Raw genomic sequence first — 14153 nt, 5'->3', positions numbered from 1 at the left:
CTTTCTGTTGTAAGCACTGAACAGACCCTACATGGGCAATGTTAAGTGACTGTACCAAAAGATGGGAGAGGGTAGCAATGTGTTCATGTAAGTTGCAGTCAGTGTGGTGACCCTGGGCTGTAAGCATGCTGTGTGTAGGTTGGGAGCCCAACGGCCAGGGGTTCCTTCACCCACCCAAGGGGCAGGTAGTCTAGTGTATAACTTCATTTCCTGAAGTGTGATTAAAACACTATTTTAAAAATACTATCAATAAGGTGGTGATGGGGGAACCTGCCCATGGGGTTATTTTTATATATGCTTGTCGGCCAATGAGGTTTCCCATTTTAGCACGTTAGTTTTTATTAATACAGATCAATCTGACAAACTTATTAGGTGTAGTGAGCCACCCAAAGGGTGAATTGCTTCTTCCTTCTGTGTCTGTGATGGGCTATGAACTAATACAAATACTCCTTTGATGCTTCAGTTTGAGATCAAATTCCAGAAGCAAATTATTTTTAGATTTTCTATTTTATTTTATTTTTGTTTTGTTTTAAGATGAGAATCCCCTCTCACGCTTTGTGATTGCAATAGATGTTTCCCTTTTTCCAGTCACCCTTTTGCAGCTGCCCAGCACCCCTAGTTTGTAAAGCACTACCAACTATAGTAGCTGCTGCTGTAAAGTAATGATCTTCACTGAACGGAGTCAACCCTAGAGGGAGGAAAGAAGTCTTCAGAATGTCATTACCCAAATTTAAATGGGTCTCAAGCATTCAGAGATGATTTATTAGAAGGAGTTGTGTGGTCTGTAAGGATATGTGGAGGCTTGGGAATACTGCACAGAATTTAAATTTGGAACTTTACAGCCTGATCCTGAGACACATTGGACGTCTGAAGCTCCCCTTGAAGTCAATATTGGGAGTTACAGAGTTGCTGAGCCATGGTAACTGCTCTCATTGACTGCAATGGCACTCGGCACTTCTCCGGGTCCAGGCCATTTGCTTGACAAGCAATATCAATCTGTGCCACGTGGCTGACTAGTCCTTTCAGGTGTTTTTCAGTTTTAACCTTGTTTCTGTCTGCTCACACCGTTACCTCTCTCTTTTATTAAACTTCTTTGTCGTGCTTTTTCACTATTAACCTTCCTTTGATTTAAAGTTTGTGGCTTCCAGAAGTATTTTCCATTTGGAGAGGATGTATGGTATCCTAGAAATATTACATAGTCTTTGCTATTAAAAATCTTTTTGTGAAACCACTGGTAGTTTAGAGACACAAGGTGGGTGAGGTAGTATCTTTTATTGGTGAAAGAAACAAGCTTTTGAGCCTGCGCAGAGCTCTTCTTCAGGTTTGGGAAACTCAATGGCACAACTAAATACAAGGTTTGAACGGATGATTTAGCTTAAGTAGTTAACACACATTTCAAGGGACCATTCAAGGTGAAGTGGTCCATTAAGGCTACAACAACACTGCATACAACACTGGTAATTTAGTCAGTCTTCAAAAATGATCAGCTGCTTCATTTACCAAATGTCACTGAATTCATTAGTACCTTCTGTTCTAAATAAGTCACTGAAAGCCAAAGCCTTACAGTCTGTAGCAGCTAGTGAAGCACTTTGAAGTCTTTTCTAACATCCTCACTTCACAAACTTCGGGCTTCATATATTAGGTTCTCTTTTTAACAGCAAAACTAAGCTGATCCTGTGAACACTTGCACATCACTTTAAAGAGAAAGGTAACATTGAAGTGTCTGGAGCTGGCCCCATGACCTTTCATTCTTTCATTAATATTTCTTTCAAAGCTGGGCCTTCTGAAATGAAAATCCTACCTGTTAATGTGCTGCCCTGTTTTCATCATACAGCAGATTTCCAATCTGTCCCTTTAGAACATTCCCAGTGGAAAACGATGTGTCTGACTGAACATATTTGGTTTTCAAACTAAATCATGCCACAGCAACATGTCAGTTAGGGCTCTGTTTCCGACTAGGCAAACCAGAAAGAGTTTATTAGTGCTGTTTAAAAGGATAGCCCTCAAAATTCTGATAACCATTCTAGCTAGGTCCGCATGCTGCTGAATGACCCACTTACATCCTAACATCCCACTGAGTTTGAGAGCAGTGACACATAACGGCAGCCTGACAGATAAATTGGGAGACCAGAAAAAGTCAATTGTCCAAATCCATACCTGTGATAAGTGGGCATAACCCCCACGGGACAAAAATGAAAGAGGTGATTGCTTACAATAGGGATGATTTGACCCATGTGTCCAACAAAATGGCTTAATTACCAGCTTAGTTGCACTTCTCAGTCATTTGACGTTTGGATTTAATATTTTTATAGTAACATTTGCCCCGAAATTTCTTACTGCAATTCTTGTATGAAAAGCTTGTGACTTTCCACCAGATCCCACCCTTCCAAACATCCACTTTACTTGTGGAAGCCGCAGATGAAATCAGATTGGTCTGTTCTGTCCTGTCCTGTTAAAATGACACTTGTGATTTCTCTAGTGTCAACCCGCTCATTGCAAAACTGCACAGCATTATCACTGATGAGGCATTTGAGTTTTACTGTAGCCAGTGCCACAAACAAATCAACCGCCTTGAGGATCTTTCTGCTCGCCTGAATGATCTTGAAATGAATAGGTAATTGATTTTGTGCATGGCATTCTAAGTGTTTGAATGACATTCTCAAGAAGGGGAGACTCTCATTGTCATCCTCACTTGCCAAGTTATGTTGCTTGATTTCTTCATACAAAAAGGACTGTTTTAAATAGAGAAGTTGTTGTAAGAAGCTGTCAGGCCTCTCCAGGTCTTAAAAGTTTACCCTGTGACTTTATGGCAGTCTTTATAGAGGCTAAACAGAAGTCTCATTAATCCAAAATATGGAGCGAGAAAAAGATATTGACAATGGGAATCTTTCATTCTACTCTAATCGGTCTCTTTGCATGTATTGTTGGTTGAGTGTTAAGTGAATGCAGCACTTGATTACCATGCTCTGTGTAGTAACACTTCTTAACACTAAACTGTAGTCTTAAGTTTGACATGTACACTATTTGCATCACTGGGAGAAATGGCTAGATAGCAACTTTGAATAAAAAACATTAATTTTGAGCAGCCAGCTAACTTGGCTGTGGGTTTTTTGCAAGCAGCTAGTTCAGAAATACCAAGATGCTCTAGAACCACCGGTTCAAATCCTGGCCGGGATAACTCAACCCTTCATTCTTCCACAGTAGATAACTTGAATTCTGTGTGACTCTTTTGGCAGAAATGCTAAAAATGGAAGCCTTTTCTGTTCCAGGTAGCCACAAAAAGTTCCATGGTACATAGCATCTATATAGGAATTTGTTTCAAAGTCTTTGACTAACACCCTCAGATCATTGTAAGATAACTGTCTCCCTGCTTAATGTCCTGCAATCCCATATCGCTGGTTGGATAAGCATATAGGTCATCAAGCGCGGAGAGAACCTTCAGGAGGAAAGTTACTCTACCAACCTATAGTTCATTTGTTATATAGAGTATACACGTGGGATTTGATTTTTAGGTTCAAGCTGTTGTTTACAAATCCATCTGTTGGATAGGAGGACTGAAGAAACTAATGATATTGGTGAATATTAATTTATTCGAACTGCTCCCTCCCATCCCTTCTTGAATAATGCTGGAATCCACAATTGCTGCCATTGATTTTTCCTTTGTAAGGGACAGCGTGGAATTAGACGGTTCAGGGGTATGTAAAATGGGAAGTGAATCAGAAAATGAATGGGAAGTTGACTTGGGGCTAGTATACACTACAAAGTTAAGTCAACTGAATTATATCGTCAGAGCTGTGAAAAATGTCATGCCCTGTCTGATGCAGCTAAGCCGACCTAAGCCCCAGTGTAGACACCACTAAGTCGATAGAAGAATTCTACCATCCACCTAGCTAGTGTCTCTCAGAGAAGTGGATTTACTCTACAGCAGTGGAAGTAGTAAGTGTCTATACTACAGCTGCACTGCCTTTATAGCATTTCTAATGTAGACATACCCTAACTAAAAAGAACTGCTCTGAATTCTTATGACAAACAGCTGCATCAATTGTTACAGCTTTCAAAGGACTCAAGGGAAGGCGTTCAGCCTGATGCTTTATTTCCAGCTGTGCAGTCAGTGAATGAAGATGCTACATTTTTCTTTATGCACTGAGAGCCTCATTTCTACCCACATTACAAGCGTCTCAAGTAGGTGTCATGGAGGAATTCCAAGGCCAGCCCAAATTCTTGTTAACAGGGATTTTCACAGTATCCCAAGAGAACTGGGCCCCTGATCCCAGTAAATTTCAGTCAGAATAGTGGGCCTAACTCCCTCAGGCTTCTCTGAAAATCTCAGCCTCACCCATTTAAATACATTATGGTTTTCAAACTGATTTAAGTTAAAGAGCTGCAACTTTCTCATGTAGCCACACCCTCTGACTGACCAGGAGTGCTCTGTGAGGCAGAACAGACTTACCCCAAACACCATTTTGTGATTCTGTGCTATCAGCCCTATAGGAAACCTGAGAAATTACAGATAATCGTTTAAAAGTTGTTCTCTGGAGTTGCAAAAAGCCATTGGGCATGATGAAGTGAGAAAAGGAGGAAGTGACAACACAATGAGTTTGACAAAAGAGGATGCTGGTACTGAGACATCTGAGCATTTAGACTAGAATGTGAATAGAGGCAGTGCCTAAGAAGGGTAACAGCTATTTTAAAATTTGGCAGAAAAACATAAGTAGTGCAAGCAGGGATACTGAAGATTCACTTTAAATGGAAGAGCCCCGATTAGCAAGAGGAAGTAGACCTCCAACTTACTTAATAACTCATGAGTAGTTCAGAGATATAAAAGAGGTTGCAACAACCAGGTCAAGAAGTTCTGCAAAATAATAGCTTTCTCCAAACTGAGGGCAGCTCATCATTGAAGATTAATCATGTTCTGCCCAGGAAGGAGACAGAATGCATGCATATTATACTGCATGAAGTCTAAGCTGGCCACCCAGCTGGAGAAGCAGTTGGATCCAAGTGCTAGCCAGCCCCTTGAAGGAAGATCTGGAAGTTGTCAGTGAAAGCTCTCTATTGTTGGTGTCTTGTGAAGATGTAAGAGTTAGAGAGCAGAGTAATGGTGAAAGAATCAGGAAGGGGCTGATGAAAAATGACAGCGAGATTACAAAAAATAGGATCCTCAAGAATATCTCCTGCTTTGGAAAGGAATTCTAGCTGATTACAAGGAGTGGACTTCTGTGAAGGCAAAGAAGCACAAAAAGCAGACAGGACACAGTAGATCTAAAGAGACTAGTGAAAAGTGAAAAAAAACAAACAAACAAGGAGTCCATGTGGCACCTTAGAGACTGACAAATTTATATGGGCATAAGCTTTCATGGGCTAGAACCCACTTCATCAGATGTTGAAGTGAAAAATACAGGAGCAGGTATAAAGGTATAAGTGGTAAGTGACACTGGTGGGTGATTTGGTGTAAGTGGTGTCACCTATGTATTCTGTGAGTGTGGTTGTGGGGGGAGGGAGCACGGGGTTGCCTTCATGGAGCACAAATTAAAGATTGCCTACCCTGTTCATGAGTTTTGTTTACATCAATAGTAATGAGGAAGCCAACAGCTCACTGGACAGAAACCCATGTAGTGTTCTGGGCTGAGATCTGGTAGACATGACTGCACCGGAACAAGATAGTAATGAAATATCATAGACAGAAAGTTAGACTGAATCATTTACCTTGTATCTTGCCCTGGAGGCAGCCAAACTCTGGCTGTGTTGGCCCATCAAGGGAAAAGAACTCCGAAGAAGACAGCAGCGTTCTGCTGAGAGAACTGAATCCACACAATAAACAGCAAGAACATCCCAGCTTGTATTACATGCTGTGACAGAATAGGGGCTGCAAGATCCTCTTTCAGGCAATGGCCTTGGACCACTGGTGGCTTTGAAGATGATTACCAGCACCTTGCACCCAGAAGAAAACAAGGAATATCTAAAACAGCCAAAATGTCTAGCAGCAGGAGCAACATTGCAAATCCTAGATCCTTTTTTCAGCAATGCTTTCCCTGATCACAGGAAATCCTTCAAAGGGGAAGTCTCAGTGCTGTGAAATAAACAGCAAAAACACCCCCAAACCCTGTCTAAAATGTACCCAGGATTCCATTGTCAGATATGTGTGTCTGCCGCCAAGATGCAACTGCTTCTACCCAACCATTGCAATAGGTAGATAAACTTGAAATACCTTTTGTGGATAGATGCACCTCCCATGCCTGGTGGCTTCTCAGGCCTGGGATCCAAAGATGTCAAGATACACTTTTGATCAGCCATTTGTGAAGGAAAAACAGATTAATCTCCCTCAGATACAAGTGACATGCATTGATTTTTTTTTCTTCACAAGTTCTGGAGAAGCAGTATCTAGCCCCTTTCCATCAGAGAGGGGAAGCAAGTTTACAGAATCCTTGAAATCTCGCCAAAAGTGATTCCTTCACTCAGTAGAAATGTCAAAAGTTCACCGTCAAAACCACGATTAGGAAACCAGTTAGCTTGAAAAGCATGGTCAGCCAGTGCTTCCCAGAAACTATTCCTGAGTTGATTTCGGTTCAAGCTATTTTTAGTTCCTCCTTCTAAGGGGTAAAATAAGCATTTCACCTCTAGGAATCACTGATCTACATTTTATGTCCATTGCCTTTCCTCTCTGCTCAGCCAACTGTTCATTTAAGTTTCTGGATCTTGGAGTGTGACTCCCACCAATATCTTACTTTGAGAATTTTTTTCAGACGCCCCACATTTTGAGGGGGAAAAACATTTACTTTATCCCTAATTTAGTGATACTATAGCAACAATAAAATAAATAAAACTGGCCCAGTTACTTACTCCTTGCATGTGAACATATAGATGCAGATCTATTCATTTCTATTTTTCTTTCTCTTTTACATTTTTAAATTAGGAGAAAGTGGAGGAATGAACGTTCCATCTTTTTGATGATATCAGGCTTGACTAATTAAATAGATCTTTTATCTTCTCTAAAAATGTCAGGAGATGTTGGAAAGTGAGAACGGGGAATAGGTTTGCAAGAAAAGTAAAATTTTTGAATGAGTGACTCAGACCCTCCCTCTCTGGGAAGGAGTTTCCTCTGTAGCCCCTGATCCTTCCTCTTCTCTCCTTCTGTTTCCCTCCCCTGGCCTGAAAGGAGAGGGAGGTATTTAGCAGGTCTGTGTGATTTGAGGGAAGAGAACTGGCCTAATGGCTTTGAGCATCCAGGCTGTTTCACAAAAGCTGGAGGGTAGGGCTGGCTAGCTCAGTGCTTGGAACAGCAAGTCGCTGTGGCCAGAGGCGGCTCTAGGCATTTAGCCGCCCCAAGCATAGCAGGCAGGCTGCCTTTCGTGGCTTGCCTGCAGAGGGTCCGCTGGTCCCACGGTTTCGGCGGACCTCCCGCAGAAGCCGCAGGACCAGCGGACCCTCCACAGGCAAGCCACCGAAGGCAGCCTGCCTGCCGCCCTCGCGGCGACTGGCAGAGTGCCCTCAGTGGCTTGCTGCCCCAAGCACGCGCTTGGCGTGCTGGTGCCTGGAACCGCCCCTGGCTCTGGCCAGTTGAGGAGAATAAAGGGCAAACATTTTAAACCTCTACCAGTTTCTGGAAAATACCTTATTATAAATGCTCCATATCATCTGCAACATCTCATTTACTATAGTAGTTTCCTGTACATGGAGATACTATGTTGCAAGCATCAGAACTTTAGAAATTGACAACCCCGCTTCTCATACTGTAGCATTGCTCTGGGCGAGAGCAAGGTTCTGTTTAGATTTTAATCCACCTCCTTTCCTTTGAGGCATCTCTGTTTTGTGGTGGACGCTGGAGTGTCCCAGTTTATCCTCTTGCAGGTTTCCATGTGATCATGGTTTTGAAGAATCCAGTTGCAGAGGGAAGTCAAAGCCATTATTTCCCAAACTTGGGACAAGGGGATTGAATAAAGGAGAAAGAGAAGATTCTGGAAGAAGCTGATTTTTTTTTTAAGCAACCACTTGATTACAGTAGCACACAAAAATATATGTAAAGAAATTTGAGGCACAATCTGCAGTAATTAGTCCTAATTCTGGTTGCATATTAGTAAACTTAAGAGGAAAAAATAGATAAATCATGACTTTTAAAATCACCAGAAGTGGCAAATAGCAAGTGACTGATGTGAAGAAAGTATTAATCTGTTACGCTGTGAGCAGAGAGGTCTTGTGACCAGGTGCTTTTCTTCATCATAGGTGAGCTATGCACTGAGAGAGGGTTGCTACATCAGGACATTAAAGCATTGATGTTGATATGTCCTTGTAACATACGCTGGTTTAGCATGCTAAGTATTTAAAAAGAAAATACAATTCTGTAAGAGGCGACTCTGTCCGCTGCTGCTAAGTATAGCTTATGAATGGACCTGTTTCTAATACTTGAAACATGATCTTGCTTAAGATCCAGTCTTCCTGATTTTAGATGCAAACACAGCTGCATATGAGGGAGGGAGAGAAGAAAAGGTCAAACAAATCAACCCCCAAAATCTGGAGAAGTCCCTGTCTGAAATACAAGCAGCCAGCCCGTCGTATGCCAACCTATGTTGCTATGTCCGATATCAAACACAATTCAGTAAAATTATACTTGTTTGGAGTTAATGAAATACAGAGGATAGTTCATTGAGCTGTTTGCTTTTTAATTATTATTTTTTGCTCTCCATACTTGTGATTCTAGTACAGTTGCCCTGCTTTTATTTGCAGCAGGATATTTCAGAGTTTTCTTTCAGAGATGGGCTCATTGTCTGCACAAGCTTCCAGGTGGATCAAGTATATTTCAGGCTACAGTCCATTTGTAATGGGTCTGAGTCCCACCAAGCTCAATTCTTCTATTAGCACTTTTCCTAGGGATCTGCTTTCAGGACTGGAACCAACGAGTTAAAAGAGAGAGAGAGCACCTTGCTGGACCGACTGAAACTTCTTCAACAATGACAAGTGCTGTATGTTCCTATTCATCATGACATGTTGTTAAATGTGTGCAAATTTACCTGGATTTTTACATGGAGATTGCCTCAGAGAAGCTGAGTAATGCATGTCTCCTGCGTGTGCTGTGCTGTGCTGTGCTGTTAATTGTAAAGGATATGCCCCGTGTCACTGTTCAGTTTGTTTCCTGTTTCCCCTTGCTCTTCACTCTCAGTTTTCCTGACTCTGTTTTCCTGTTGTTTTTGTTCATTTCACAGTCCAAATAAAAGACTCTCAAGCAAGAAGGTAGCAAGGTACGCTGATACTTTTATTATCCTTTTGTTGTCATTAAGGAATGTGCTTGTGTAGGTTGTCGCATGTATAATGGGATTACAGCTATCTTCGTGTGCAAAATTTTACTTTTAGAGAAATGTACAGTACATTTTCTGCAATGTGTAATGGACGGCAATTTTAATTCACATTATAGATTTTTAAAGATTTTGTTTTTTAATCATTAAAAAGGTATTTTCAGAATGCATTCACCTCTGGAGACTGACTTACACATGACTTCTCCCAGGTTGTCGTCCCAGACCCCCAGTCTAGGGATGCCCAGAGCGTGAGAGTCTGCAAGAGACTTTGCCCATGTTGAAAACGCCTAGTTACTGATGTACGTGCTTTTCGGTATCATCAGTACCTCTAGCCCAGACAGTTTAGTGAGCCCTTGCCCGGTCAGCTGAGTAGATGCATCCAGTCAGAAATTAACCCTTTGCCGCACCACTAAAACACCAGTCCATGCAGACAGATTCACTGTTTCTGTTTTGCTTCTGCCATATTTCGAGTTACGTGCTCCTCCCTGTTTGACTTCATGGATGCCATGAGACTTACTCCCTCATCTCTTCCACACATTGTTGTTTCATGGACTCCTTAGGAATTTTTAAACATAGGGGCAGAGCTACTCTTCCCAACTGTGGCTTTATATTATTGCATGTTTCCTGTGGTATAGGGATGGTCTTAGGGCTTGCCTACATGCAGAAATTTACGTCTATTAATACCTATATATACATTTACCTCTATTTATACAGGTATAGTGGTAGTGATATAATTTTGCTGGTAAATTTCCCCATCTAGACAAGCCCTTGTCTCTGATTCTTGCAATGATCTGTTAAAGGAATCACTCTGACTGGGCTGTTTTATTAGGTTCCCAATAATGAGGGATGGGAGGAAGCAGTTCATTCTGGACATAATGCTTTCATCACTGTTACATGAGAGTGCAGTCATTCAAATTTTCCCCCACAGTTTATCTTGTTTTCAAGAATCTTGGAATGCTGAAGGGCCAGGATCTGCTTGGTAATGCTTTAAGGATCCCTGTCTCTCTAGTGGAGTTGCATGAGAAAATTTGTAACAACTAGCCAATGAAGCTATGAGACCTTCTCCCTGTATAACAAAAGGGCAGACACCACATTTGCTCTGAAATTCTCTCGGGAGCAAGATCATTGAGTCTCCATAGCATTTTGTCGGTTTCGTATCTTTTCCTTGAGGGGTTTGTTTTTAATACTTCTTTCCACGGTGTTTCTTTTCTATAGCTGAAGGAAAAAGTTTGTCCTAGCTGTCCAAACCTGCCTTTTTTATTTTCGTGTGTTAATTCTCTGGTATAATCTTTACTGACACCCCTCTCTAGGATTTTTGGAAATCTAATTTGAGACTCAACTACATTGTTCCCTGATGCTCTGAGAGTGGATTTAGGGAAGAGGAAGCTTTTGGGATTTCTGCTGTTCTTACACACACTCTTTTGTTTCCAGGTCTCTCTAGTTTCAGGTCTGGTTGGGATGTTTGGGAAACATGGGCTGGTCTTTTGAACAGTCTGTGTGATGATTTGGCACCCTCTAGAAACGTGTATTCTCAGATCCCAGAAGTCTGTTTACTTAGCGGCATTCCTGAGTGGGTCAGTCAAGCTCTGGAACAAATTCCAAGAAACCTTCACTCCCCGTGAATCTGTTGGGTTTAGAATCAAGGGAAGGGCTGGAGATTAGGTCTGTGTCAGGCTTGTCCTAGGGAAGCAGATTCCCTGCGCTGCTTTGGAAATATTTTCCAGCTGTTTTCCCACATTGTTTCTTTTTAATTTTTCCTGTAACCAGCAAATGTTTCCAGACTTGGTTCTTTCTCGCTGGTGAGGAAATGAGTCTTGAGTATTGCATTTCATGGTTCCCATACTCTCACTTTCAAGCTATTTGTTAGAAACTTTTTAGCTTTTTAGTGGTTTTAAGCTAGAAGGCAAGTTTCCAGGCTTCCTATTTAAGACTAGCCCTTTATAATTTGACCTTGTGTGACTCCAGAGGTTCTGAGCACTCCCGCACTCAATTAAGTTGTTTCTCTTCCATGTGCTTCAGATACCATCAGGGAGTTTTAATTTAAGATTAAGCAGTCTCCTTTCTTGTTTGTTCTCATGTGATATTTTAAAGTTTTGGAGTACTAGATCCAAAATCACAATTCTAGTTATTTTCATACCTAGAAATCTGGCTGGAGTCAGAGTTACAAATTCAGAGGTTCTCTGCTTAAGCAAATGGACCTCTTCCTGAAAAGTTATGTGCTCCTTGCTGAGCTCTCATTAACAGCACAAAGTCGTTCAGTGATATTGTGGTGCTTTAAAAAAAACATAAGCCTTCTTGATTCTGGCTGGATGCATACACCTTTCTGATGGGGCCAGAGCAGAATAGCTTTCAGATGCAGACTGGGGGCTCTAGTTCACAAACCCCAAATTTCTTCAGTAGGAGAGAATCCTTTCTATGGTCAATAACTATTTTATAATCATTCTGCCTGGTTTGCATGGTGTGCTTGAAATCTTACTGACACCGTATCATCCAACACTGAGGCGTTTCCCGAGGATGTGTTCCAAACCTTCAGTTCAAAATATTAATGGTTTTTGTAGAAAGCAGTAGGTAAAAAGGCAGAGCCGACGTATGTTAAAACTCTGAGGATCCATTCTGTGCCTTCTTTCTGAATAGTAGTCAGCATACTGAAGGGCCAGTTGTCAGTACTTAAAGACCAGATTAAGAATTAGGATGCTACTTGCTTAAAGAAGATTGTCTTCAAGGATTCAGATTAGCTCTATTTACTTTTAACTCCCTTTGATCAGCAAAAGTGACCAAAGGAACTAGCATCATCTTTTGTGACTGTGAGCCTCGTCAAGAAATGGTTTTTAATTTTGAGAATGCTCAATACTTTGTGACCATTTAAGTAGCTAGAATCTATTAATATACTGCCCCTCCATCATAATGCTTCCATGCTCTGGTCAAGGGAGGGGCTGTGTTCCTGCCTCCCAACCCTTGTTGTGACCTGCCCAGTTCAGATTCCCAAAAGTGGGGGTATGTTCCCCCCCTGCTTAAAAAGTGAGGAGGTAATGGCCTTTTGTTCCTCCCATTCCCCTTAACCACCCCCCTCCATCTCCAGCACCTACGCTCCTAACAATGTATTAACCATAGTGTGAGGGGACACAAGCCATAATACACCCATGTTACTAACTGGTTACAGACTCATGTAAAAGCTGCAGAGAGCGAGCCAGTAAAACCATAGTTCGTGTATCCTCAGCTCTCTCTGTATCTGTAGTTCTTGATGCAAGTCCTGTGTTTTTTAATTATTCAAGGTTGTAATAATAATTCTGCTTTCCCGTATCCCACCCCGACTGAGGTGGAATACCGCACTCAGCTCCTGTAGAACACGTGTCATTACATTACAGGGTGAATGTCTAGACTGATGTTGAACAATGTCCTTTGAAAGAAAACAAAAACCCAAATGTTACAAGCCATAGCTAATGATTTACTAGTCTCCCACTTGGGGAGCTGGAGTTGAGTGTGTATTTCACAAGCTCAATTCACTCCCCATTCCTTTCTGGCTTTGTTATCTCTGGGGAGAGCAGAGTACTTTTAGTCCTGCTGCTCTGGAATAGAAGTGTTAAGTTCAAAACGAAATGAAGTGTGGAAAGTAAGCTCTTACCTTTCTATAGTCCAAAGAGTAAGAATAAGAGGTGATAGCACCAAGTTCCAACACTACTAGTCCATTTCCCCTCTGACAGCCAGGTGCTATTCACTAAAAGTCACAAGCCTAGTGAAGATTCCTGCCCCACAGTTAGGCAGTACTGAGGTGTTGTGGGATGCTGACCCTTGTTGGCTTGTCAGAGCCTCATTTGGTGAAAGTGAGGCCCGCTACTCGATAGAATCGCTGTTTTGCCAGAATAGCCTCCCGGTTTCATCATCTTCACCTACTGTCACCCAAAAGAGAGCAATGTGTGTCCCAATGTCTCCTGCAGGAGACGGGGTGGAGAGCTGAGAGAAATTGTATAAGAAATGATACTTTGCCTTCTGCAATGTTCTCTCTAATGGTCGTCTTGCTTTGGGTTGGGTTGGTCTGTCTCGGATAAAGGCACTTACATCAGACGGGCACCCTGACTGCAGATGCTATGGAAGAACCTTTCTGTGACCACACGGAATGTGCGGATGAGGACATCACTGACAAGGTATGAATGCTATTGCAGCTGCCTCTGAAGTTTTAATGGAGGAATAGCTTCTGAGTGTCTCACTAAGCTTATCTTTGACGTCGAGTGGTTTTTCTTTGGGCAGAGGGAGCACATGTTCCTAGTGGTTAAACCAAGAGGACAGGATACCCAGGTTCTGTTTCTGGCTCTGTCTTTGATGCACTGGGTGCTCTTGGGCAAGGCATTTCTTTGTGCATCAGCCTACTCATTAATGAAGAGGGTAAAGGAGTACCCACTCCTGAATGGAGTAAATAATGGTTTACCATGCTTCAAGCTCCTGGAACAAAAGCTGTTAATTACTTGCTATTATTGAATGCCAGCTGACACTGGGTAGATAACTACTGGGGACAGGCGGTTAACTCAAAGCATTCTGTACTGTCTGGGGGTTGCGATTTGACAAAATGCTCAGAAAAGGCATAGAGTGTTGCTGCATTCAGGTTGGGAGATCGAATTCCAATCTTTTCAGTGGGTGTTAAGGCTCATTGCACAGCTTGGGCTGAAGATTGCTTCATGGTAAATGGCTTGTGGCTCCTCCTGCCCCTCTACAGTTTACTAAACAATGCTCTGTGTTCTGTAATCTCTTATAATACTGGCAGCGGGGGAGAGGTCTGTCCCTCTGTCTCAGGCTGTGTCAGCATCCCTTATGTCGTTCGATGTGTGAATAAACCACCCCCCATGAGGACATAAGTGACACTGACGTAAACGCTTG

General features: G+C 42.1%; 1 protein-coding gene across 2 annotated transcripts in view; it reads left to right on the top strand.

Moving 5' to 3' along the window:
* Positions 1 to 14153, top strand: part of RAB11FIP3 (RAB11 family interacting protein 3) — a 183873-nt gene that overhangs the window by 152140 nt on the left and 17580 nt on the right. The window contains exons 6-8 of one of the 2 annotated variants that reach the window (XM_030576889.1): positions 2480 to 2614; positions 9195 to 9230; positions 13333 to 13426. In XM_030576889.1, coding sequence (XP_030432749.1) covers positions 2480 to 2614; positions 9195 to 9230; positions 13333 to 13426 — 265 coding nt within the window. The remainder of the gene's footprint in view (positions 1 to 2479; positions 2615 to 9194; positions 9231 to 13332; positions 13427 to 14153) is intronic. The other variant, XM_030576890.1, reaches the window with a different exon arrangement.

This window comes from Gopherus evgoodei, chromosome 10, assembly GCF_007399415.2.
Source record: "Gopherus evgoodei ecotype Sinaloan lineage chromosome 10, rGopEvg1_v1.p, whole genome shotgun sequence".
NCBI classification, from domain to species: Eukaryota; Metazoa; Chordata; order Testudines; family Testudinidae; genus Gopherus; species Gopherus evgoodei.
This window is presented reverse-complemented; position numbering and strand designations above follow the sequence as displayed.